The sequence below is a fragment of the Chionomys nivalis genome, chromosome X (assembly GCF_950005125.1).
Source record: "Chionomys nivalis chromosome X, mChiNiv1.1, whole genome shotgun sequence".
Lineage (NCBI taxonomy): Eukaryota > Metazoa > Chordata > Mammalia > Rodentia > Cricetidae > Chionomys > Chionomys nivalis.
The window spans coordinates 92288771-92314507 of NC_080112.1; the positions used below are offsets into that span (position 1 = coordinate 92288771).

Here is a 25737-nt window from a genome sequence, read left to right on the forward strand (position 1 = left end):
AGAAAAAGAAGTAATAAATATTTAGGGTGCGGAAGTGTTCTCTAAGCACGTCAGAAATCATAGTTCTGTTTATTTATAAGGTCATCCCTTATATAAAGAGATGGATATAGCTTCTTTTTCCAGTCCATCTGTAACAATATGTCTTAATGCTGTTCTGATTTCTTCATGGTGTTTCTCTTCCACTACTTTTCATAGTATTTTGTAGGAATTTAAATAGAAACATGGGACATGGGGAGACTAGAAGCTATGCAGCCTGGATACTTTTGTTACAGTATTCTCCTGAGGAGTCCCGGAGCCAGCTTGGGTTTACACTGATTTCCTGCCAGTTTTCAGCTAGGCGCACTGAATATGTTCCAAGGATAGTTGGTTCAAAGCCCAGCCACCTCAGAAAATCTGGGAAGGGAGAGGACAGAGACTGGGGTAGCTTTTCTTGCGCATGTGGTTGGGAAGCACGCTGTGTTGGCCCTATAAAGATTCAGGGAGAACTGAGACATGTGCCCCATTCTTAGATAGAAAAATTAAACACAAACAAGAGAAAGTGGCCTGTGCAAAGTGAAAGGGAGTTGATACTGGGGCTACCATAATGATTCATAGATACTATTCCAAACTTTTAGCACCATTTGTGAAAACAACACACACTGGAAGGCAGAAAAACTATTTCAGGGTCTACTCTTCTTCTGAGCAGCTTTGTAACATGGGTCAAATTCTTTCAGGTTATCCATGGCTTCATTTTTATAAGTTTTTTCCTAAACCATTACAAATGTTAACATAAAATGAATGAAGATACCGAGACATTTACATAAGAATTGGTGGAAGGTTGACAATAATTTCTCTCATTTTCTTTGATTCCTGTTTACCTCTGTCTTCTGCTCTCTCCCCATATTCTGTTGAGTAGATTAGTAGACTCCAGTACCACAGTACTCTGAAGACTCTGAAGCTCATATGTCCAGTGGAAAGCCTCTCCCTGCAGTTGCCCTGCCACTGATGTCTTAGTGGAAGGCCCAGTTGAACAACCAATCTACATTCTTTTGAAGCTAAATATTTCCAAAGTTTTTGTGTGTGCTCTAAAGACCTGCCAGCAACTGTGAGAGCCACAGCAAATGTTGTTTTGTAGGTCATTGTACATTTCCTTTACCACAAAATGCTGAGATTTGGAATAATTAGAGCCCAGGGAGTAAATGACCCTGCTCCTGTCCTTTCCCTGAAGAGTTCCACTCATTTGTGCCAGCTGCACTTCTCTGCTTGCATGCAGACATGGTAGGGCTGGGGACTCAAGGCCTAGACAGAGAGTGAATCAGTATGAAATGAAATATGTCTTAAAGAGTTCTTCTTTGTAAGCCAAAACTCAGGAACTATTCTTACAGGCTATACTTTCATGGATAAGTAGTTAACATTTAAGGGAAGAACAGTCGTGGTTAGATAAACTTATAAAGAAAAGTAGAAAACCAGAGTTTTAGCCACATCATTGAAATTGATGAAAAGTGCAGTTTTCTAGGTATTTTCAAACATGGAATTTTAGTAAGACAACATCGCTCTCATGATCTGTTGCTTTGGGCTTTGGTTATAATTAAATGACGCTTTGCTTGCTACAGATTTGTAATTATATGCGCTTTTCTTGATAGTGGATAAGAAGGAATTTCAGAATCAGATATCATTCAATGTCCTAGTGCTCCCAATTACAAGTTACATGACCTTGGACAGATAAATTAATTTTGTGGTGCTGCACATCGAACTTGGAGACAAGCATTCTACCACTGACCTATGCTTAGGGCTTTACATTTCTTAATTCTTGATTTATTCTTTGATAAAATTGGCATGATCATATATACAACAGAATGTTATTGGTGAAAGACAATGAAATAATGTACTTAAAATCACCATGTGCATAGTGTACACTTAAGACTCAATAAATGTTAACCATTGTTATATTATGATGACATATATTGTTATTATTAGCCTTTATAATTTTTAATGCATCTCATGAACAATGTCAGTTTTTTTATCAGTTTTAGTGCTGCATAATTTATCCACATAATATGGACTCTTATTATATTTTTATTAAAAAAATTGCCCTGCTTCTTAAACATCTTCCTAGAGAAACCCATGGTTCCTCTGATTTCACCACTCTTCCACTATCCTGTGGCAAAGCACTTTCCACACAGCAATGAGTAGGTCAACCTCGAAGCATAATCATTACTATTTTTGTGTGCACTATTGTGTGTGCACATGCGTGTCAGTGCATGTGTGTATGAGAGAGAAAATCAAAGACAGAAACAGAAGACACAGAGAGACAGAGACAAGACTAAGAGTATACATACTCATGCAATACAGAATATACTAAAGAAAACCCAGTGGAAAAAGTTCCAGAGATCATTCTCTTAAACTCACAGGGTAAATTAACTTTTCTTCTCTATGGCAATTGTCTGCTAGATTCTGTGAAGTAGAAATACATGAAAGAGACTCAATTTCAAAAAATAATTTATACACAGGTGTAAATAAGGTGATAGAAGGTGAAATTTAATTTCAGGACATCAGGTTTTGGTTCTCCTTTTCAACATTAACTAGTTCTGTTATTTCAGGGAAGTCAGTCTCGTGATTTGTTGCTCTCCAATAAAAAAATGAAGGGGAGAATCTATCCCACTTGACTCATATATAGTTATGAGCATCACTCTTGCTAATACATATGCAACTTTTTTGTAAACAGTGTGCTGGGTGGCCGTAGCATACAGACACACATTCTGGTGATATTTAAGTTCCAGATTTTGTTCTTTCAATATCAGGTACCTTGAGAAGTCCAGAGGATTGGCTAGAATTATTGCATAATACTTTGTGGAGAAAAAGAGACGAGAGTTGAACCTTTATAGTCAACGTCTTCAACATGTAGAAGAGTGTGAAAGAAGAAGGCTGTCATGGTAGAGGAATTAACAATAAGTAACAACCAGAGACTAAATGAATCACATAATAAGCTATATAAAAATGTCTATGTACAAATGTATGACAAGTTATATACAACATGATGAGGGATAATGTTTCCAGGGTAGTTACAATAAACAATAGATAGTTTTTCTGAAGGTCTTGGTGGTACTACTATGGTGGTAGTGTGGACTCCCTTTTAGGCAAGTCATTATCTTATTCATACTGGACCAAGGATAATCTCAATCAAGGCAAGTCCTTGTCCTCATTTGTCTAATGCTTATGATACTGCCAGGCACATAGGTACTGCTCAACTAATTCTTAAGAAAAGATGGTCAGATGATCAAATAGCTCTTCTGTGGCTGTTTTAATACTACTACCCACAATTATTAACCTCTGGAGCAAGGATTGTGTTTTAGCTCCCTCTATGTAGTACAGCCCCATCTGCTGTTGAGAATCATGAAATTCTTTGAAAGTATGCCAATACATGATATGGTTTGTATTTTTCTCCTCCACTCTGTTCCAGAAGATGCCTTACCACCTGTGAACAATAAGGTGACCAGCAAGTCGTGTGAGTATAATGGAACTACTTACCAACATGGAGAACTGTTCATGGCTGAAGGGCTTTTTCAGAACCGGCAACCCAACCAGTGCACCCAGTGTAGCTGCTCGGTAAGACCCTGCATCTTAATGTTCCTGCTGGTCACTACCAAGATGGGAAAGTAGCCATCTCTGTCCTTATGTATTCAGTGAAGCAGACGCTATAAGGTGTTTGAAGTAAGATAAGGTGTGTTTACATCTCAAGCCTCCCCACCTGTCAAAGAGCTAAAAGTCAGTTGTATCCAAGGCTTTTAGCCTGAGAGGGCTCAAATAGGCAAAGATGAGCTGTTTGACTCAATCATCACCTACATTTCCTAAATAGTTATACAACTTAACCCTTAACCTGAGGAGTCATAGTTATTGACGTCTTGGTAATGGTATAGGTAGAACAGCAGTGCGGTGAGTTTGTGACCAGCGGCAGCGGAAGCAGCCCTGGACAGGGAACTCTGAAGTTCCTCATCCCCCACCCTATACTCCCCGGGCTCCCTGCAGGGGCTCTACCCCCCATACTGCCTCTCTCTTCTTGTCCCACCCAGCTTGCATCCAGAACCCTTCTTCCTTCTGTCCCCTTTCCTCTTTGGGCAATAACACCATCCAGCTCAGTCTGTCTGGCGCTGGGGGCAAATCCTCAGGGCAAGTAGGCAGGCGAGACCTCCTTTGTTTCACTGGCCCGCCTGCACCAACCAAGGTAGGCGCTTTGTTTACGAACTACCCAACCTGCACGGAGATCTGATCTTGGATTAGCATTGTTTTATAGCTATGTGATCAAATTTGAAAAAACAACAAGGGAAAAAACAGGTTATATATTTGTCCCTGTCCTATTTCTAGGCACTTCATCACTGGACCACATCCCTATTCCTTTCATCTTGTTACTAACAGGTTGTCAATCCCCAGTTTCCTACAATGAGAAAGTGAAGTTAATGCCTGAACGCAATGATTCCCATGACACTATTTGTCATTGTATATACTTTATAAAGTCTGCTAACTTTATCCTTGCCTCAGTGTGTAGTCCAGAGACTATTAGACAGAACAATAAAATATGGTAAAATAGATATTTAGAATGAAGCATGAGAGGAGCGATCACTGGTTTCTTTTTTTTTTTTTTTTTTTTTTTTCAGATTATTTTTTATTACTTTATAAATAATACCAACCAAAATTCCCACTTCCTTCTCTCCTTCCACTTTCCTCTTGCTCTTTCCTTCTCCCCCTCCCCTCCAGTCCTAAGAGAGGGCAGGGTCTCCAGACTTTAGTATGACTAATGCTTGCTATGTAAGAGGCAACTTTTTGACCTTAAATCTCAGCAGGCAGGCCCCATAGTCTTCAAAAACAGGAATAATGACCTAATCCATAGTTCAAATAAATTTTCTGAGTAAAAAAGTCTTTAAATGTGTTCACCTTGCCTTTTGGCTTCTGTAGCTCTGCTTCTTGCTGAGTTGTGCCAATCAGAATGTGGTTTATGTAGAAAGCACAATTACAGAAAGCATTAGAAGAGCCAGAATTGTTAAACATGTAGGCTTTTTCTCTTCAAGGAAAGATGACTGATGGACTGGATGTTTTCTAATATCCTGGTGATCTTTTTGCTATTCTATGGAGCCAGCCTTCTGGAATCTCCCAAATCCTGAGCATTGTTTAGGCCCTAATCCTGGGCTTTGCCTCATACAGCTGAGCATCTTTATGGGGTATACTTTAAACTCTTTATTTTGGGGAGTGCCATCCCTTGAGATTAATTTCGATCACTGGTTTCTTAGAGAAAGTCAAGTAGTGGCTTCTTCGGTGAGAGAGGCATCAGTTTTCTTTAAGGGTGTGACTCCTGGTAGGTGGCTCATTCTCCTGTGTATGTCCCCTCATGTCCAATGGTACATGAGTGGTACAAATAGACTCAGTGGCTTACAAACAAAACAGACAAGACCTTGGGAGGGGCTGGTGGTTGATGAGGGTGAATCTGGGAGGCCTTAAGGGAGGAGTGAGGGAAGAGTGTGATCAAAATGCATTGCATGCTTGCATGAAATTCTCAAAGAATTAGAAAAATATTACGTTTTAAGAAGATGAAGCATGAAAGGGTGAGGCTAGAGAATTGTTACAAGTTCGAGAACAAGCAGAATTACACAGCAAATCCGTGGCTCAAAAATCACAAAACAAACTACAAAAAGATGGAAAAAATAAAACTAGAGGGAACTTGGAAACATCTTTCTAACTGAGTAGGGAAATAAACAGTGGATTACCAAGGGTGATAGAATAGATAGAATCTCTTCCAGTTGGGATTTTTAAGTATCTCAGTAACCTGGGAGAATTTTATTGTGATGTTATTTCTCTAATGGCCTTTCAAGCCTTACTAGGATGTATATCCAAGAACAAAGCACAGGGCTTAAGAGATAACATTTAAAAGGTTGAATTCTAGGAAATTGAAATTATTTGAGTAACACTCCCAAAGTGGCTTCTCTCCCTTGCCTCACAGGGGACTGAGCTGTGGTATTAAAATCACTTTTTATAATTTCTACTCCCCCAAAAGAGAGCCTGTCTTTTGGTTTTGAAAAAAAGACTCTATTGAGTGTTATAAATAGTGACTATGACTCAAATTCTCATTTCCATCCACTCCCAACAGACAGCTAGGTTATGATAAGGACCAAAGGATACCAGTAAAAATAAGAGAAAGGCACAGGGTTTGGAGGCCGGTGGCAGTCCTCCCAGAATACTGCCTCTTTTCTTGGGCCTGGATACCTGACAAAGATTGTTAACTCTTTGGGGAGTTCATCTCTCTTATGAGGATATAGGAGATGGGAGCTGAAAACATGCATCATGGGATGGAAGAAGAACCTAGAGCTAGCTGGAAGAGAAGCGGTACTGTTTTGGTCCCAGATGTACCCAAGGTACTGAGGTAATGCCTGACGATCCCTTTTCTCAGATCAGCCTGGAATTGATTCTGGCTTTCCTTGGCAGGAGGGGAATGTGTACTGTGGTCTCAAGACTTGCCCTAAACTGACCTGTGCATTCCCAGTCTCTGTTCCAGATTCTTGCTGCAGGGTATGCAGAGGTAAGTGCCTATATCCAAAGGATCGGAGGATTGCCATCCCAAGTAGAATACTTTAGGAAAGAGCAAAATACCTGCCCCATCTCTGAAGGAAAAGGAATTAGTTGTGGTTGTCTTTGTGTATAAAAATGTACCCAAATTATATACTAAATGTACTCGTCATCACCTCAAACCTGCCGTTTCTCCTTGAGCTTCTATTTTGGTTTTATACTGGTACCAGACTTTCTTTCTAGCCTCCTGGGCTCGTGCTTAATCACCTTTAACTTGGCCTTGCTTGTGTCTTCTCAAATTACCAAATCCACTAGCAGTCTTTTCTAGTCCTTCCCATTAGCAATATTAATATTTTTTCTTTGACTACACATACTCTATGACTGCATCAAGAATCTCCTGTAAGTTAAACTAAAACTAAACCATGCTCAAAGCCGTGTAGAGAATATCTGCATCAAGGGCATTGCTAGACTGTTTATCATCTTTATTTGAAGTACAAAAAGGAACCCCATACTTAGGATACTCTATTGTCATTTTCCAAAAAGTCCCTATGTATTTATACCTCCAGCTGTGACACACTTGATCAGGGACCGACCTACACAGTCATAACAGAGATAATGTTCTTTGCCCTTTTAGAACTCACATTTCACCAGAGAAGACAAAATAATTAAGCAAGCAAATATCTAAATATAGACAATATAAATATTATTAAAATAATAAATGAAAATATTATTTTTAAATCAGAAGTTTAAGCTTGAGTTGTGAGGAAGGCATTGGCTTGAGCATCTTGAAATTCAAATCTGAAAAATGAGTAAGAGTCATCCATGCAAAGAGCCTGGGGAAGAGAATTCCAGACAGAGATAAAAAATAGTTCTAAGGCCCAGGAAAGGAAGTGCTTGAAGTGTTCCAAGAGTCTGAGGAACAGTGTGGCTGGAATCAGGTGACTGTGGTTGAGACTGGCAAGAGATGAGATGAGGCTGAAGGGATGAGCAGAAGTTAGAACATGCAAGGCTGTGGAGGCTGTGGAAAAGGAATTTGGATTTCAGTTTTACATGCGCTGGGAAAGCAGTGGAAATTTGTGAGCAAGAGTGCTGCAGGGTGCCATTGAAAAGGGCTCACTGGTTCTTTCATCCAGGTTTTACTGAAGGAAGCCAATAATATGGGAGAAGAGGCCCAGAAAGGTTTATTGAGTTACCTCTCCAGCATGGGAGGATGGGACTCGCTCTTGGAATCACATTGCATAGAAATTGTCCTAAGTGTAGCCTGTGGGATCATGATGCTTCAATTTTAGCCCCAGCCTTGCTGTTTTCTAGCTCAATAACCACTATAAACCTGTCTAACAGTCTCTGCAGTAAAGAAAACAGTTTTGAGCTATAAGGGGGATAAAACAAGGAAGGATCTAGGACAGTCTAGGATAGCCTCAGGAATCGATAATGAAAAGTAGACAAATGTGATATGTATCTATCACTGCTTTTCAACCATGGATGTACATAGGAACTGTCATGGTGGACTTACTCCCAGACCAGAAGAAAGTGATCCTAATTGGTAGCCACAGTTAAGGAGCACTGAATCAGAAGAAAATTGTCTGATATTTCCTTGTGGAAGTCAGGTGGATGAACCCTATTTATTATTTCCACCTTACACTTTAAAAAGAATGCCCTTAGCTATGCTACACCTCTGTTCAGAAGTCCTTATTCTCCCTTACCCCTTCTGAATGGAGATGGAGGAGGAGTGAATGGGGGGAGGGGTAGAGGGAAGTGGGGGATGGGGAAGGGAATAAGAAGGAGGGGAAACTGGTTATATGCAAAATAAATAAATAAATGAAATCTTTATCCTCACATATATCATACTTAAAAATATTTCAGACATAATTCTAAGCACCATTCCTGGGTTCTCTTGCCTTTGCATGTTTACCCTCTCCTCTCACTCAGTGTTATTGTCTCATAAGGATCATGTGGATACCTATCTGGACCACACCTTCAGTGACATTGGAGTAGGGCCCAATAGTCAGTATGTAAACTGAATTATCATTATTTTTGCAATAAAATGGTGCTGTGTGGACCAGCACTTAGACAAAACACTCCAAAGATCCCTGAGGACAGTCATCAGTGATGGTTTGCTATCTGCATTGTGCAATGAAACTGAGCTTGCTGAAAGTCTGAAACCGAGATAAATGGACATAAATGTAATCAACTTCAATCTCTGATTTGTTGGTCATCTAATTGTTCTGCTACCCGTGTATACTCTCATTCCATTTAATATTGTACTTGCCCAGACTTTATAAGTCAATGTGGATTCGATTACAGCCTAATTAGATTTTTGTTTCAATAAGGACATGCATCTTTCCCTACCTGTTTCTCGCAGTGTGTGTGTGTGGTGCTGTGGTGCTGTTATTACATTTGTCAGAATAATAGAAATTGAGATAACATGTCCCTCTCCAGATTAATTTTAAGATGGTCCAAAGTCCAAAAGTCCATTTTGCATTGAGATATGCATGAGTTGCTAATATAATCGGTTGGGCATTCTAATCTAGTCATTAGGGTAAGATTATTTCATTTGGAAAGGGGGATATGAGAAATATAAACTGGAGAACAATTAATAAAAAAGGACATAGTGAGATGAAGTATTATTACATCGAAGAAGCTATGTGCAACAGAAAACGGGCTCTCAAGACAGAATGATATGGATTTGACATTGCAGACCACCGTCTACACTGTCCGTTAGACAAGCCACTTAACCACCCAGAGCCTGGGATCTCTCCGCTGTAACAATGAAGGCTGTGATGGTATCCACCACCCACAGTGGTTGTGAAGATTAACTGCGAGCATGGAGTGCTGGGAGAAGGCCTCATACAGAGTGATTGCTTAAGAAGTGGCAATTATTCTGAAGTTAAGTAGAACGGAGCCTTCCCGTGTCTGATAGATTTGCCTTTTATTTATTTAATCTCCACAGACAGAGCTTTATTTCTAGTCCTTCTTGTGGGAACAGATCCTGGTACTGAGTGTCTTCAATTCACTTGTCACGATTGAAATGCTCCCTTTTAGCGAGTCCTCAGTAGCAGCAGATGAAAGCTCATTGGTACTGATGGTGCATTGTCCTCTCATAACTTGACAGTTCGCTACATTCTTCCATTGGCATCCCCAGCCGTAATGCGCCACTTTCTTCCGTCTTTCTTTATAAAGACTAAATCCCCAACTTTTATAAAAATTGTTTTTTCTGTGCCTTCAATTTCTTTACATCTTTGAGTTGTATGTAATGTGCTTGAAATGTCTTTGAAGTTCCCATTTATGAAGCATCTAGATATTTTTTCTGTTGAAATGATGTTTATACAAAGGTGTATCTTGCCGAAGCATATTACTCACACAGCAGGGAGCCCAGACACTTCTTCCCTATGCTGACCACCCTAACTGCAGGCCAAATACTGAAGAAAAAAAAAAAAACAATCTTTTTTGAGTGCTGAACTTGCAAACCTTCATATAAAGGGGCCTATTGAAACAGCCTGTCCGCACTGTCACCAAACAGTAATTCTCGCCTTTCTCCCTGGGTCAGACAGCAATCCTAGACTCAGATTGAATCTCAGCCTCAGCCTCAGTTGTTTAGACATGTCTGTGAGGCTGGGACAGTCAGGAGAGTGTTGGCAGGATATGTGTCATTGCTGGCACTTCAGCAAACCTCATCTGGACTGAAAGCATAGTGCAAACAGCCGCTAGAACAGTAAGGGAAACTTTATCAGAAGAAAACATCTCTTCAGAGATTGTACTACTGCCATATATGGGGCAGACAGACCTCAAACTAAACCCACACCCAGGAGTCCCCCCACCATTTATCATTTGGGCTTCTCATCTCCCGCCTATGTTGCCAACTCAAAGGGGGAAGGCTATGTACTTGGATTATGAACAAGGAGAAGAATTTGGGGTAAGCTGCTGAATGTATTCAAAGCCAATCATGTATTTTATAGATCGTGTGGATATGTCATACTTATGTATACACCCGCCAACACGTAAATGCTTATGTGTGGAGTAACTCACTTGATCTTCACAACAGTAGTGGAACTATTTTCATTCCTATTCCAAAGCTAGGAAGTGGAGACAGAGACTCTAAGTGATCTGTCCCAGACAGAGTAAAAGAGGCAGGCAGAATCAAAAGTTGAGCCTAGTCATTCTGATTCCAAAGTTCCAAATTAGTAATTACCACCTTAACTATTGGGATACTTTTTAATTTACGTGCCTCATTATATGCTAACTACTTCTATTTCCCAGAAAAATAAGGTGTCCTAGGGGCATGTTCCAAGACCATTTTTGTTCATCATTTTATCTCTAGCACTAAACAGGACCAGGTAGTTAGTCATTACTTAGCAACTGTCTCATGGCTGAATGGAAATAATTATCTACACCCAATATTTTTTGAGTATGAAGAGAGAGGAGGGTGTAATGAAAAGGTTCCCCTCCACTTGTGAGTGAGTAGGCTGAGGCCTTACAGAGGATGACCGGTACAAGTTAGTCTTTGCCTATGCCGTGTTCCTTTTTCCCCTTTACTGTCTTGCAGGAAAAGACATTCTTTTCACAGTACTGCAAATATGCCTCAACAGTTAGTGAAGCAATTTGGAACTCTGGATGCAAAATCACGGGGTTCCTTTATCTATCTATCTATCTGTCTGTCTGTCTGTCTGTCTATCTATCTATCTATCTATCAATCTATTTTTGCCCCTTACTCCCATGAATTCGCTCACAAATCCTTTAACTTACAAGCATGCCATATGCCACCAAGGACAGGGGTGATAAAATCCAGTAACTGAAAGGAGGGGGGATCCTAATCTGGAGAGTAGAACAGAAATTTCTGGAGCATCTCCCCTCCATCAACTGCTATGATAAAACTGGTGACAGTCCTATAGTCTCTGAGTCTCTGAATTCCTGATGGTACCATCAATCTAGCACTCCTGTGCATGCTATTTGTACTGTTTGTTCTACATTGTATGTGGTCCCTAATACTTTAATCTTTTGTTATTTGTTTGGGTAAGTGAGTGGACAGGGTTGTTTTGTTTTGTTTTAACTTGAAACAGAAAGTCCCTGTATATCCCAAGTTTGCCTCACATTTGCGATCCTCTTGCCTCAGCTTCCCCAATGCTAGGATTATAGGTTTATGCCACCACACCTAGCTCTTTGAAGAGCTTGGCTTATTTTAAAGAGCTTGAAAACAATCTGTCCCTTCCCTTCCCTGCAACTCATCAGTTCTTTTACATGAACATATAACCAGACCCTGTAGCCCAGCATAAACCATTTCCCTTGTGTTATATACCTATCTTCAACCTTTTCCACCACAAGCTTTAAATGACACCTCCCTATTGCTTATTAGAATGCAATCCATTTTTCAGGAGCACAGCTGAGGCTGAAGTTTTTACAAATAGTTTGTAATTTATTGCTTGACAATTTCATACATGTATATAATAAGTGTTGTTTCTATCCACCCCTTATTTCCCTCTCTTATCCCATCCACACTCTTCCTGAAACCCTTCTTCCCTACAATTCTCTCTCCCTACCTCCTACTGAGGAATTATTGGCCATTAATGAAACTCCACTTGTAGTTGTTCCAACTAATATATCTAGCTTATTGACTTCCTTCTTTAACTAATTGTAGGTCTTAGGTTGTATCATACATGCTTTGGTCTATCTTTTGTTGATGTAACACAATACCTGAGACTAGGTCATTTGTAAAGTAAAGAGGTCTATCTCAGAGTTCTAGAGGTTGGAAGTTCAAAATTGGGCTACCCTGTCTGCTAGTTGAGAGTCACATGGTGCTCCATCCATGACAAAAAGTGGTATGGAAAACTGATAGTTTCAGGAGCAAGGAAGAGTACACAAAAAGCTGAGATGTTTTATCCCACCCTCACAAGTGACCCAGTCTCTAAAGAAAGATGCTCACCACTCTAACACCAACCTTCCAATACTATCACAACCAAATCTGTATGTTGTAATAAGAGCGGCGGGGCTGCGTCCCCGGCACCCGCCGCCAGCACGGCTAGCTTTATACCTGAAATAATTACATGGAAACTGTATTCTTTTAATCACTGCCTGGCCCATTAGTTCCAGCCTCTTATTAGCTAGCTCTTACATTTTAATCTAACCCATTTCTAATATTCTGTGTAGCACCATGAGCTGGCTTACCAGGAAAGATCTTAACCTGCCTCTGTCTGGAGTGGGAGAATCATGGCGACTCCCTGACTCAGCTTCTTTCTCCCAGCATTCTGTTATGTTTACTCCACCCACCTAAGGGTTGGCCTATCAAATGGGCCTAGGCAGTTTCTTTATTAATTAACCAATGAAAGCAACAGATTAATACAAGACCCACCTCCATCATCTGTATATAACCACATTTAAACTATAGCAATAGAGTTTCATATTTAAAATATTCTAGTATTTTCTTGTGTTATTGATTGTTTTGTGTGTCTTGTCTTCTGAGTTGAGCACTTCTGTAAGTAAACGGCCATCTTTTCTTACCCTACTTCTCCTAGCATAGAATTAACCATATATCTTTCTGGCGGATTTCATAAAAATCTAAGACAGACACAATTACAAAATGCTCTCTACCTGGTTTCAAGTTCAGGGCTGACTAGGAGACAGATGAGGCAGTCAAACTCACAGATTGTTCAGTACAAGCTAATTAATCCAATATGCATGTCCGCCCAGCATTCATTCACTCATTTTAAATGAACCTACAGACAATAAAGTCTCTTTTCATTAAACTGAGATTTTTCTGCTGTTTAAAGGATAACAAAGCTAGAAAATCCTGTTTAAAAGTAACTCATGTTCAAGAATATTGCCATTTTACTTTTTAAAATAATTATTTATTTTATGTGTATAAATATTTTGTTTCCAAGTAGGTTTGGGCACCATGTGTGTGCCTAGTAGTCATAGAGGCCAGAAAAGGGCATTAGATTCCCCAGAACTGGAGTTATAGATGGTTGTGAGCTACCATGTGGGTGCTGGAAATCAAACCTGGATTTCCTGGAAGAGCAGCCAGTGATCTTAACTATTGAGCCATCCCTGAAACCCCTTACTTAAGATTCTTGATTTGTTTTTCCCGGAAGCAGCAAAATGGTAGCTCAGATGTCACCTTGGCTATATTTAGGGATCATCAGGGACGTAGTGTGTCTGTGTGTCTGTGTGTCTGTGTGTCTCTGTGTGTGTGATATTCCATTTTTTTAAATGCTATGAAATCTAGAAAGTTTTTCAGTTTTCAAAATGAAGGAAAAACCAGATGTGGTGGTGTATGCCTTTAATCCCAGTACTTGAGAGGCAGAAACAGGCAGATCTCTGAGTTTGAGGCCAATCTGGTGTATGTAGTGATTTCTAGGACAGCCAGGACTACATAGTGAGACCTTGTCTCAAAAACCCAAAACAAAAGAAATGAGGAAAATGATGAGATATAGAACCTCACAAAGAAGGCTTGTTTTGTTTCCAATTTGGTCCACATTTTTGGCAGAAACACTAGTATCTACTCCTGATCAGGAGGAAAATGTTGCTGATGGGAAACATAACTTGAAAAGCAAGGTTTGGGCTGTAGCTGTAGCTCAGTGCTAGAGTACTTGCCTGGTGTGTGGGCATCTCTAAAGTCTGTCTCCATCACTGTCATTTTTTAAGCTACTGTCCATGTTGTGCAACTGAACCTTTATGTATGTTCTTCACTAACAGCTTTCTATTTCTCCTTCAAAAATGAATAGACTATAGAGATCCATTAACAATTATATCTATACTTAGTAACACTGTCTTATACAGATTTAAAAGGGAATAGTACATCTTCAATATTTATACTAAAGTAAAATATTTTTTAATTTAGTATGTTCTCATCTATCTATACTTGAAAACATATTGAAATACCAGATTTTCAAAGCTACACAAAAGTCTGACTACCGTTAGTATTATCTTTTATAAAGTACATCACTTATGGTCAGGAATACAGAACCATCTTAGAGATGTTTCAAATGATGCCTGCTTTTTTTCCCCAACTAAAACCATTCTTCTTCCATGGAAACTTCCTGGGTTGTTTTGGTTTTCTCCCCATTGTTTGCTCTCAGAATTTATTTCTAGATGATGGTGAACTATCTCAGGGCCCCCACTTGTTGGACATCATGTTCTTTTTTGGAATGTATCTTATTTCTAGGCTAGTTCTTCCTTTAGACAGTGGATGGGACAGCACTGACTTTCCTATAGAATTTAAATTAGTAGTCAAGTGTCCTAATTGGCCATCTGGGATATCCTGTCAGCATCAATAACATCCCATCCTTTTGTGGAGTTGTAGTTTTTGTGTGATTGTGTGAGTCTGGTTATAAAAATAAAGAATTCCCAAGGCAGTATTTCACAGCTATTATTTCTTTATTGGTGGTTAAGGCCCCATCCCCCCTCTCTCTGTACTTCTAGGAATCTTCTGGCTGGCCAGAGGCTCACCATTGGATGTGCACATTGCTCACATTAGAATAGTTTGTATGAGCCTAGACTCAATCTTTTATAGGAATTAATCTTAATTCATGATCGCCAATGTAAGGAAATGGTAAGGACCCATGAGAAAGAAAAGTAAATCCAAGAAGAGGCATAGTATTTGACAATTACCCAGATTCTAACCATAAGACTTTACAATGTGCTCTCTCCACAGCACAGGTTACATGGACAGTGTAATAATCACCTGTTCTTTCTCACAGCTAGCAGGACTACATTCACTTTCTTTTTTCTTTTGGCTGCTAAAGGCAGATGCATGCACCCTATTTCTATCAAAGATGCCACTCTTCTTCAGAAAAACCAAAGTCAAAGACTGCCCATAGAGAGAAAGAAAAAAAACCTTACTCCTTTTCATTCCAGGGTGACCAAGGCATCAACATTGGTAGACCATGTAGCTTCCCTTCTCTATCTTGCTTACTTTTTTTTTAAAAAAAAATCTGTTATGATAGTACAAACTTCTGTTTGGATACGTGGAATTTGAACACTATACTATAGCTATGAAAATTGAACTGCTTCCCAATGAAGCAGATAGTAACCCTCTGGAGTTTTGTTTTAACTAAATGAAGTAAGAGGTTTTAAGTAATATACAAAAACTTATGCCCTAAAAACATAAAAATAAAGATCTGTCATAATTATAAAAGAACATAAACAAGCTTAGAAAATATGAACTCCCCTGCATGTGTGTGTGTGTCTTGTGTATATCTCTGTGTATATATGTTCATATCCAGAATCTTGACATCTGATGATTCAGAAACAAATTGTTGCTTTCTATGTGAGGGCACAAATTATCTCCTTACTAGGTTCTGCATGCTTATCTAATCTAAACTTATTCTTCTGTTTAATACATACACATTTGTAGGAGTTAACGAGGCTTGGTTTTTCCCACTATGGTTTTTCCTAGCTCTTTTTGAGGGGAAAGAGGAAAAAACAATAGAGAGAAAGGATGGAGGAAGGGCAATAGACAATGCCTGTATGATATTTTCCATGTGCTAGGCACCGTTCCAAGCATTTTCTACATACACTAACCCATTTATCCTTCAAAAGCCTATAAGGTAGACATTATTGTATCTGTTTTAATAATAAGGAAAATGACTCACCGTGAGGTTGATGGATTTGTCCACAGTCACACACACAGAAAGACAAGCTAGGATTTGCAGCCGGACTCTGCAGTTCTTCTCTGCTCTCTTAGCCATTTAATCTATGTTGCCTTTCAACTTGGGGAAATGGAACAACTTTGAGAACTTATTATCAGCGAGGCTACTGGAAAATACAGGCTCTGTGATGCCCCTGTTTCTATGGGCTAGTATGGGACTCTTGGAAGCCATGGCCCCATTTTTTGGTTGTTGTTTTTGTTTTTCTTTTTTTTTCCTCCTCCCTGCCTCCCATTTCCCTCCCCCTCCTCCCGCCCCTCTCCCCCTCCCCCCACTCCTCTTCTCCTCCCTCTCCAATCCGAAGAGCAGTCACGGTTCCCTGCCCTGTGGAAAGTCCAAGGTCCTCCCCCCTCCATCCAGGTCTAGGAAGGTGAACATCCAAACTGGCTAGGCTCCCACAAAGCCAGAACATGAAGTAGGATCAAAACCCTGTGCCATTGTCCTTGGCCTCTCATCAGCTCTCATTGTCCGCCATGTTCAGAGAGTCCGGTTTTATCCCATGCTTTTTCAGTCACAGTCCAGCTGGCCATGGCCCCATTTTTAACAATGGGTTCAGATCTGTCTAGTCACATCACCATTGAAAGACTAGAGTGTTGATATGCACACCAGGCACTTACTGGTTTCTCTACCCTATGCCTCCTGGAGCTCAGCCTCAAATGGGTTCATGCACACAATGTAGTTTTTTTAATTAATTAATTTATTTATTTAATTATTAAAGAGTTCTGCCCCCTCCCCGCTACCACCTCCCATTTCCCTCCCCCTCCCCCAATCAAGTCCCCTTCCCTCATCAGCCCGAAGAGCAGTCAGGGTTCCCTGTCCTGTGGGAAGTCCAAGGACCTCCCACCTCCTTCCAGGTCTAGTAAGGTGAGCATCCAAACTGCCTAGGCTCCCACAAAGCCAGTACGTGCAGTAGGATCAAAACCCAGTGCCATTGTTCTTGACTTCTCAGCAGTCCTCATTGTCCGTTATGTTCAGAGAGTCCAGTTTTATCCCATACTTTTTCAGACCCAGTCCAGCTGGCCTTGGTGAGTTCCCGATAAATCATCCCCATTGTCTCAGTATGTGGGTGCACCCCTCGTGGTCCTGAGTTCCTTGCTCGTGCTCTCTCTCCTACTGCTCCTGATTTGAACCTTGGGATTTCAGTCCGTTGCTCCAATGAGGGTCTCTGTCTCTGTCTCCTTTCATCGCCTGATGAAGGTTAATATTCAGGAGGATGCCTGTATGTTTTTCTTTGGGTTCACCTTCTTATTTCGCTTCTCTAGGATCACGAATTATAGGCTCAATGTCCTTTATTAATGGCTAGAAACCAATTATGAGTAAGTACATCCCATGTTCCTCTTTTTGGGTCTGGCTTACCTCACTCAGGATAGTGTTTTCTATTTCCATCCGTTTGTATGCAAAATTCAAGAATTCATTGATTTTTACTGCTGAGTAGTACTCTAATATGTATATATTCCATACTTTCTTCATCCATTCTTCCATTGAAGGTCATCTAGGTTGTTTCCAGGTTCTGGCTATTACAAACAATCTCGTTATACACATAGTCTTTTTGAGACAGCAGAATTTGCTTCTTTGACCTACTCAAGCAAACCAGAGATTAATGGAAGTTGTGGAAGTTATAAACAGTTTGAAATTCAGCCTAGCTTTTGACCATTTTTCAAATACTTTTTCTCCATTTCTCCCATTACCAGCAAGCCAAGCCATTCCAGCCCCATAGGGTACCACTCAGAGTATAATTGAGATTTGAATGAACAACACATGTGGCTTTTTAAGGTTAAACGAATATTGTTTGACATACAGTACACTAGAGTTGTTTTCCATTTTGGTCTAAAAAAATTGGTTAAAATTACATCTTGTTGCTTCTCAGAATTAACTAGAATTCATCTGTCTCCTTTAGAATCACTGTTCTTTTTTTCAAAGTCATGGTTGAAAGAAAAAAGTTCCATATCACTCAAGACAAATTGTCCAGTGAGTAAGGAAAATGAAACAGTTTTCTAGGGTATTGGTGCCTATTTTCCCCACAATCTAATAGCTAAGATTATAAACGGATATGCAGTATCTATTTTTAGCTATTTAAACAGACACTACCCAGGCCTAGAAAGCTACTTTTAGACATACAAAGTATGAGCATCTAAAATGATCATTTCAGTATGTTGGTGATGACTTCAATTAAAGAGGTTAACTGAAGTGTGGAAACCTTTAGCAGCCATTTACTAAAATGTTCAAACTTGGGTAATATCATTTTAATGACTTTGAAATCTCAGAGGTGACAGAAATACTAGCTGTTCCTACTGTATGTAGTATAGATAATTTATGCATTTTATGTCATTTTATTGTATATATATTAATAACACATTGTATAGAATGCATAAGTAAACAAAATCTCTCTCTGTATACTCAGAAATAATAGCTCCAGTAATTTTTAAGTTGGTAAGATACTTCATTTTACACATATGTATCTGTCTTCAAGTCCTCAGATTTGCAAAGACAGGGCTGTGGCACATTCATCTACTCTTGTGTTGCAGGATATTAATCTTCTGCTGCATGCTTGACACTGTCTTATCTCATCTGCATTGCCGTCTTAAGTTTCTGCCTGTTTGTGACTGCATGCTTCTGTAATGCTTCTGCCGTTTCACTGGACTCAAAGTACTTTAAGGCTCTTTAATGAGAAACTCTTTCAAAACTCCAGGACCTACAAATAATAAACTGAACTTCTGTGATGGCTAGGCTAAGAAACCACTCATTTGCTAATATCAATCAAAAAATCTTTAAAAATGAATGTGTTGAAGAGTGCTGCCCTGTGATTCTTGTTTTGTAATTTCATTTCTCTCTTCAGCTGCTCAGATCTGGGTTGGAGCCATATCATGTAGCTTTATTACATTTTATTTTACTATTTGCTGGTAAATCTCTCTCTAGTTTCTAATCATCTTTCTCATCTACTTTCACTTGGTTCAGACCCACCATTGCCAACTAAAACAGGGCACGCAAATCTCATTTATCCCTACTCTGTCACTGTCAAGGACACTGAACACCTCTCTAGCTTCTCAAGCTGACAATCACTTTATTCTGTTTTCTTCTCTGTTTTCTTCCTCTCTGATCACATTTACTCTCAGTATTCTTTTGCTGTGCAGCATGGCCTGTCACCTGTTACTATAGCTGCCTCCTGCTTGAACTCCAAGGTTTTAGTGATCCCCACTCTGCTGCCAGAAGACACTTCCTCGGATACCATTTGTACTATAGGACCCTCTACCTTAAAATTAATAGCAGGATGAAATCTGAATTTTTCAACCTGCTTTTGATGTCCCAAATTATTTAAATCCCCTCTTTAACCTCCACATCACCCTACTCCCACCTTCCCCCTCTTCTCCCACTGCTCTCCAATCAGTTACCAGCTCCATATTTCCCCAATCTCAAATTTCCATTCAAACTGATTTCTTCCTGCATACTTCAGTGTGCCTTGCTATTTCCAAAGTGCTGCTGCTTTGCAAATGTTCATTTCAGCTGAGGTGCTCTGTCCACACCAGCAATGTTCCTGAAAACACTTCTGCATCTACCTCTAAAAAAAAAAATAGGTCATTGTTCATTTCAATGCTTTTCCCATGATTCCATCTGACTTGTCCATCTTCCCAACTCAATATGGCCTAAGCGTGTGTGTGTGTGTGTGTGTGTGTATTCCATTTGTTTTTTCCAGCTTCTGACCTTCATATGTTTTTAAACTACATCTTGAACTGATGTCCAGTCACTTCCAAATTGAATGTGAGCATCTTGAGAGCAAGGACCCAGCATAATTTGTCTCACTTGCCATAGCATCAATCTTTCCACTTATGCAGCATTCAAGGCTTGTTATTTGACTCTTCAGCATTATTTTCTGTCATAGCCAACTCTCACTGTAGCCAGAGTTTCCACATGGGTCTTCATTTAGTCTTTGCCTATCATCTGCACCCACACAGAAAGAAAACTGTTCTTCCAGCCACACACTTAATTTGGTATTTTTTTTACTGCAGTTTAGTTCAGTCACATATTAAGCCACTGATATATACCCAGCAATATACCAGCTGTTCCAGCCTAGCTAATTTTAAATTTCTGTATGCATCCCACTCCATTGAAGAGCTCATCAAAACCTAAATTATTGGTGCTTATCCCATAGTTTCTGATTCAGTAGGTCTGGGGTGGGATCCAAAGTTTTGGGTGTCTAACAAATTCCCAGATTATGACAAGGACCACACTTTGGAAAGTAGTGACCAAGAAGAAATAAAGAAAATGTAAGGCATAACCTCTCATTTTAAGAAATTTACAGTTTGTCCACAAAGGACCAAGAAACATTTAGTAGTGAAAAATATTTATAATGCTTTGTTATTCACTCGTATAGCAAATGCTGAATAAATACTATGTGCCAATTGCTGTGGTATTATTACATCAAAAACCAGGATAGATAAAAATCTTGATTTTCATGGTGGAATTATAATGGTAGAAAACAAAAAAAAAACAAAATATTAAAAATACAACGCACTTGTAGGTACTTAGGAAAAAAGAGACGAAAAGAAATACCAGGGTTGTCAGAGGTTTCCTGGTTCCATCATTTGATGGCAATGCAGTCACAAATAACAGAGAGTAAACCATGCTCTTATAACATTAACATAATGATTCAGGAATCTAGGGGCCTGCAATTTGGGTGTTAATTTTTATGAACATTGTTTAACTATGAATAGCTTCTACTTTCTGAGCTTTGGTTTCCCATCTGTTCCGTGTAACACTTGGACAAAAATATGTCTCAAGTTCTCTGCATTTCAAACAGTGTAGGATACTGAGTCCTTTAGGCAATCAGAACTAAGTAAATGAGCTAGGCACTGTAGCTCCAGCCTATAATCCTAGAAGTATGAGGCTAAACCAGAAGGCTATCAAACTAATTTTCAAGCTTTTTCAAGTTCTAAAAAATTACATAAATTTCCCCAGCAGTACTAACATGTATCTGAAACAGTTAAAATGTTACTATTTAGTTTCTAGGTTTTTGAAACTTGGGAGACAAATTATAACACAATTTTTTTTCTATTATTCCATGTTCTGTGTTAGCCCATTCAGTATCTAGTCGATATATATATATATATATATATATATATATATGCACACACATACCTACATATATCCTTATATAGACATAGGTAACCAAAGCTTCTTGAAAATTACCCAATTTGTTTTTGTTTTCAATCACCTTATGAATACCCTTATCTTTTATATGCTTAGGCCTCCCAAAACCTTGACATAAAATCTTTTCTCTAAAAATCAGTTACTCTGAGTTGGATGTGGTGATGCAGAGCTGTAATGCCAACTTAATTCAGAAGGAAGGAGCATGAGCTCCAGAACAACATGGGCTACATAGTGAGTTTCGGGTTAGCCACAATTATTTATCAAGACCCTGTCTTAGAACGAAGCAGCAGCTATTCTGTCTTCCATCTCTTGTATTCTGCTGTTCCTGATTGTTTTCTCATAATTTCCATTTCTATAACTCCCTCAGTTTGTGTTTTCTTTATTGTCTCTGTTTTGGTTTTCAAGCCTTTAATGGTTTCTTTCACCTGTTTGATTGCTTTTTCTTGGTTTTCTTTAAGGGATTTGTTGATTTCTTCCAATTTTTTGTTTATCTTTTCCTCCATTTTTTTGAGGGAATTTTTCATTTCCTCTTTGGGCCTCAAATATTCTCCTATAGTTATTTTTTAGGTCATTCTCTTCTTCGTCATCTATATTTGATTGTTCATGTCTTGCTGTTGTAGAGCCACTAGTTTTTATTGGTGTTGGGTTTCTCTTTGTGGTGTTGAGTGTGGTCTTACCTTGTCTACCCATCTTTTCCTGATTGGTGTAGTTGGAGCTGTGTCTCTGGCAATCAGTCTTACAGGTGCCAGTGCATCCAAGGCTCAGATGGCTGCACCTCATGATGCAGTAAGGGCCACAGTTCCAGTCACCCTGGAGGTTATTTGGTGTTCCTGGAGCTTGCTCAGCACTCCCTGGGGTCACTCTGCAATACTGGTGGTAATTCGGGCCTGTTCCCATGGAGGTTGCTTGCTTGGGCTTCCTTCCACTGAAGTCACTGCCTTGGGCCTGCTCTGGTAGAGGTCACTGGCTCAGGCCTGCTCCAGTGGAGGTCACTGGCTTGGGCCTGCTCCAGTGAATGTTGCTGGCTCAGGCCTGCTCTGGTGGAGATGGCTGGATCAGGCCTGTTTCTGTAGATGTCCTGGCCAGGGCCTGCTCCTGCAGAGGTCCCTGACTTGGACCCTGTCCTGCAGAGTTCTCTAGCACAGGCCTGCTTCCTTGGAGGTCCCTGAATTGTGCCTGGACCCACAGAGGTCTCTGGCTTGAGCCTGCTCACTCAGTGGTTGCTCCCTTGTACCCGATCCTGTGGGGATTGCTGCCTCAGGCCTCTTCTGGTAGATATTGCTGGTTCAGGCCTGCTCTGGCAGAGGTTGCTGGCTCAGTCCTACTACCTCAGAGGTCGCTGACTTATGCCTGGTCGGCAGAGGTCTCTGACTCAGACCTGCTTCCCCCTCAGCAGCTATTCTGGAAGACTTCATTAATAGGTGTTTTACTGTCCAAATAATGGATCATATACACCTAGAGAAGTGGTTCCCAACCTACCTAATGCTGCAACTCTTTAAAACAGTTCATCTTTGATGGCTCCCAACCACAAAATGATTTTTTTTTATTATTGAAAAACAATTTTCCGCCTCCTCCCCGACTCCCATTTCCCTCCCCCTCCTCCCGCCCCTCTCCCCCTCCCCCCACTCCTCTTCTCCTCCCTCTCCAGTCCGAAGAGCAGTCAGGGTTCCCTGCCCTGTGGAAAGTCCAAGGTCCTCCCCCCTCCATCCAGGTCTAGGAAGGTGAACATCCAAACTGGCTAGGCTCCCACAAAGCCAGAACATGAAGTAGCATCAAAACCCTGTGCCATTGTCCTTGGCCTCTCATCAGCTCTCATTGTCCGCCATGTTCAGAGAGTCCGGTTTTATCCCATGCTTTTTCAGTCACAGTCCAGCTGGCCTTGGTGAGCTCCCAATAGATCAACCCCACTGTCTCAGTGGGTGGGTGCACCCCTCGTGGTCCTGTCTTCCTTGCTCAAGTTCTCCCTCCTTCTGCTCCTCATTGGGACCTTGGGAGCTCAGTCTGGTGCTCCAGTGTGGGTTTCTGTCTCTATCTCCATCCATCGCTAGATGAAGGTTCTATGGTGATATGCAAGATATTCATCAGTATGGCTATAGGATGGGGTCATTTCAGGTTCCCTATCCTCAGCTGCCCAAGGAACTAACTGGGGACATTGCCCTGGGCACCTGGTAGCCACTCCAGGTTCAAGTCTCTTGCCAACCCTCAGGTGGCTCCCTTAACTAAAATATGTGCTTCCCTGCTCCCCTATCCAAACTTCATTTATCCCCAATCATCCCGTTTCCCCAAGTTCCCCCCATCCTCTCCATCACACTTTTCTCTCCCCATCTCCCCTTACCCCCATCCCACCCCACCCCCAAGATTCCAATTTTTTGCCCAGCAATCTTGTCTACTTCCCATAGCCAGGAGGATAACTATATGTTTTTCCTTGGGTTCACCCTCTTATTTAGTTTCTTTAGGATCACAAATTATAGACTCAGTGGCCCCTATCCATGGCTAGAAACCAATTATGAGTGAGTACATCCCATGATCTTCTTTTTGGGTCTGGGTTACCTCACTCAGGATAGTATTTTCTATTTACATCCATTTGCATGCAAAATTCGAGAAGTCATTGTTTTTTACCTCAGAGTAGTACTCTAATGTGTATATATTCCATACTTTCTTCATCCATTCTTCCATTGAAGGACATCTAGGTTGCTTCCAGGTTCTGGCTATTACAAATAATGCTGCTATGAACATAGTTGAACAAATGCTTTTGTCATATGATAGGGCATCTCTTGGGTATATTCCCAAGAGTGGTATTGCTGGGTCCAGGGATAGGTTGATCCCAATTTTTCGGAGAAACCGCCAGACTGATTTCCAAAGTGGTTGCACAAGTTTTGCATTCCCACCAGCAATGGATGAGGGTACCCCTTTCTCCACACCCTCTCCAGCAAAGGCTATCCTTGGTGTTTTCACAAAATGATTTTTGTTGCTACTTCATAACTGTAACTTTGCTACTGTTATGAATAATAATGCAAATATCTAATGGTCTTAGGCAACTTTAGTGAAGGAGCCATTCAACCCCTAAAGGGGTGAAGACCCACAAGTTGAAAACTACTGATCTAGAGAAAGATGTGTCAGATCAAAATTAAAGACTTTTGAAAATTAAAGCACTGTGCTGTTTTATTATTATAGTTCTGTAATATAAGTTGAATTGTGTCATGATAATCACCTTAAGCATTATTCTTTTTATTTAAGATTGCTTTGGCTTCCATATGAATTTTAAATTTTTCCCTATCTATATACCTGTGTGTGTGTATAATAATAACTAAAGAAGAGTTCATGAATTTGAGAGTGAATGAGGAGGGACGTGAGAAAAATTAGAGGGGAAAGGAGGAGTGGAACCGATCATTGAAAATAGAGCACTTAGGTGAATTTATAAAACAATAAAAGAAAAATAAAAAGACAGCATCTTGGATATTTCTTGCATAAATACTATAATCATAGCAAGTTTAACTTTTACTTTTAAATCAGTTCATGACTTCTCATAGACATAATGGTTAACTTAAGACTTGACCAATGAAAACCTCAAAATTCATTGTTTAAGGGTAGTATAAACACATGTTAAATACGATCTGTAAAATACTTAACTGTCACTAATAAAATAAACGAAAGTGATGATGATGGCTATATTAAGGAGAAAATCAATTATTTTCTCTTTTATACTCCAAATTCTGGATAATGTTACCAGATGATCTATTTTAAAAAATGATAACTTTACTTTGAGTTGTTTTAAATCATGATACCCACCCAGAGAAATCGTTCAGTGCTGTTTCTTGAAGGGTAGCCACAAGAGCTAAAATGCCTTGAGAACTTTAGGAACATAATTTCAAAAATGTGACTTGGTCAAAAGGGTGATAGTTTTCCCTTATATGTATGTTTGATTCTTTCTTATTTCTTTTTAATAAACAGGGGATGGAGAATTGTCGTGGGAACATTCTGATGGTGATATCTTCAGGCAACCTGCCAACAGAGAAGCAGTAAGTGTGAAGAGCTCCAATATTTCCACACTCTACAGCAGCAAGCCAAGCTTCCCCCACCCCATGGAAAAAAGACTCCATCAAATCCCCAAAATGGACTCATTTCTAACATCACTTTCTTCTCCTTCCTCAAAAAAAAATCAAATGATATATTCACTGACCTCTAAACATTTATCATCTGTAATTGGGGCAAGAACATGAACAAAGAGCATCCATAGGATTTTGTCTAGATCAGAAGTAGATGCTCTCTTCAGATGACTGACAATTCTGTGTGTTCTCTCTAAGGAAGACAGTCACCACCCATATTCTCAAGAGTGAATGATTTCTATGGGATTTTAATATAGTCCACTTCATCCTTTTGGTCAGATTCCTTGTAAACCTGAGGGTTCTTGGTCAAGCAGTTG

General features: G+C 40.0%; 1 protein-coding gene across 4 annotated transcripts in view; it reads left to right on the forward strand.

Moving 5' to 3' along the window:
* Chrdl1 (chordin like 1) overlaps nucleotides 1–25737 on the forward strand; it is a 117456-nt gene that overhangs the window by 68117 nt on the left and 23602 nt on the right. For 2 of the 4 annotated variants that reach the window (XM_057759949.1, XM_057759951.1), the window contains exons 5-7: nucleotides 3440–3585; nucleotides 6451–6544; nucleotides 25266–25333. In XM_057759949.1, the coding sequence (XP_057615932.1) occupies nucleotides 3440–3585; nucleotides 6451–6544; nucleotides 25266–25333 (308 nt within the window). The remainder of the gene's footprint in view (nucleotides 1–3439; nucleotides 3586–6450; nucleotides 6545–25265; nucleotides 25334–25737) is intronic. The other 2 variants (XM_057759950.1, XM_057759952.1) reach the window with 1 other exon arrangement.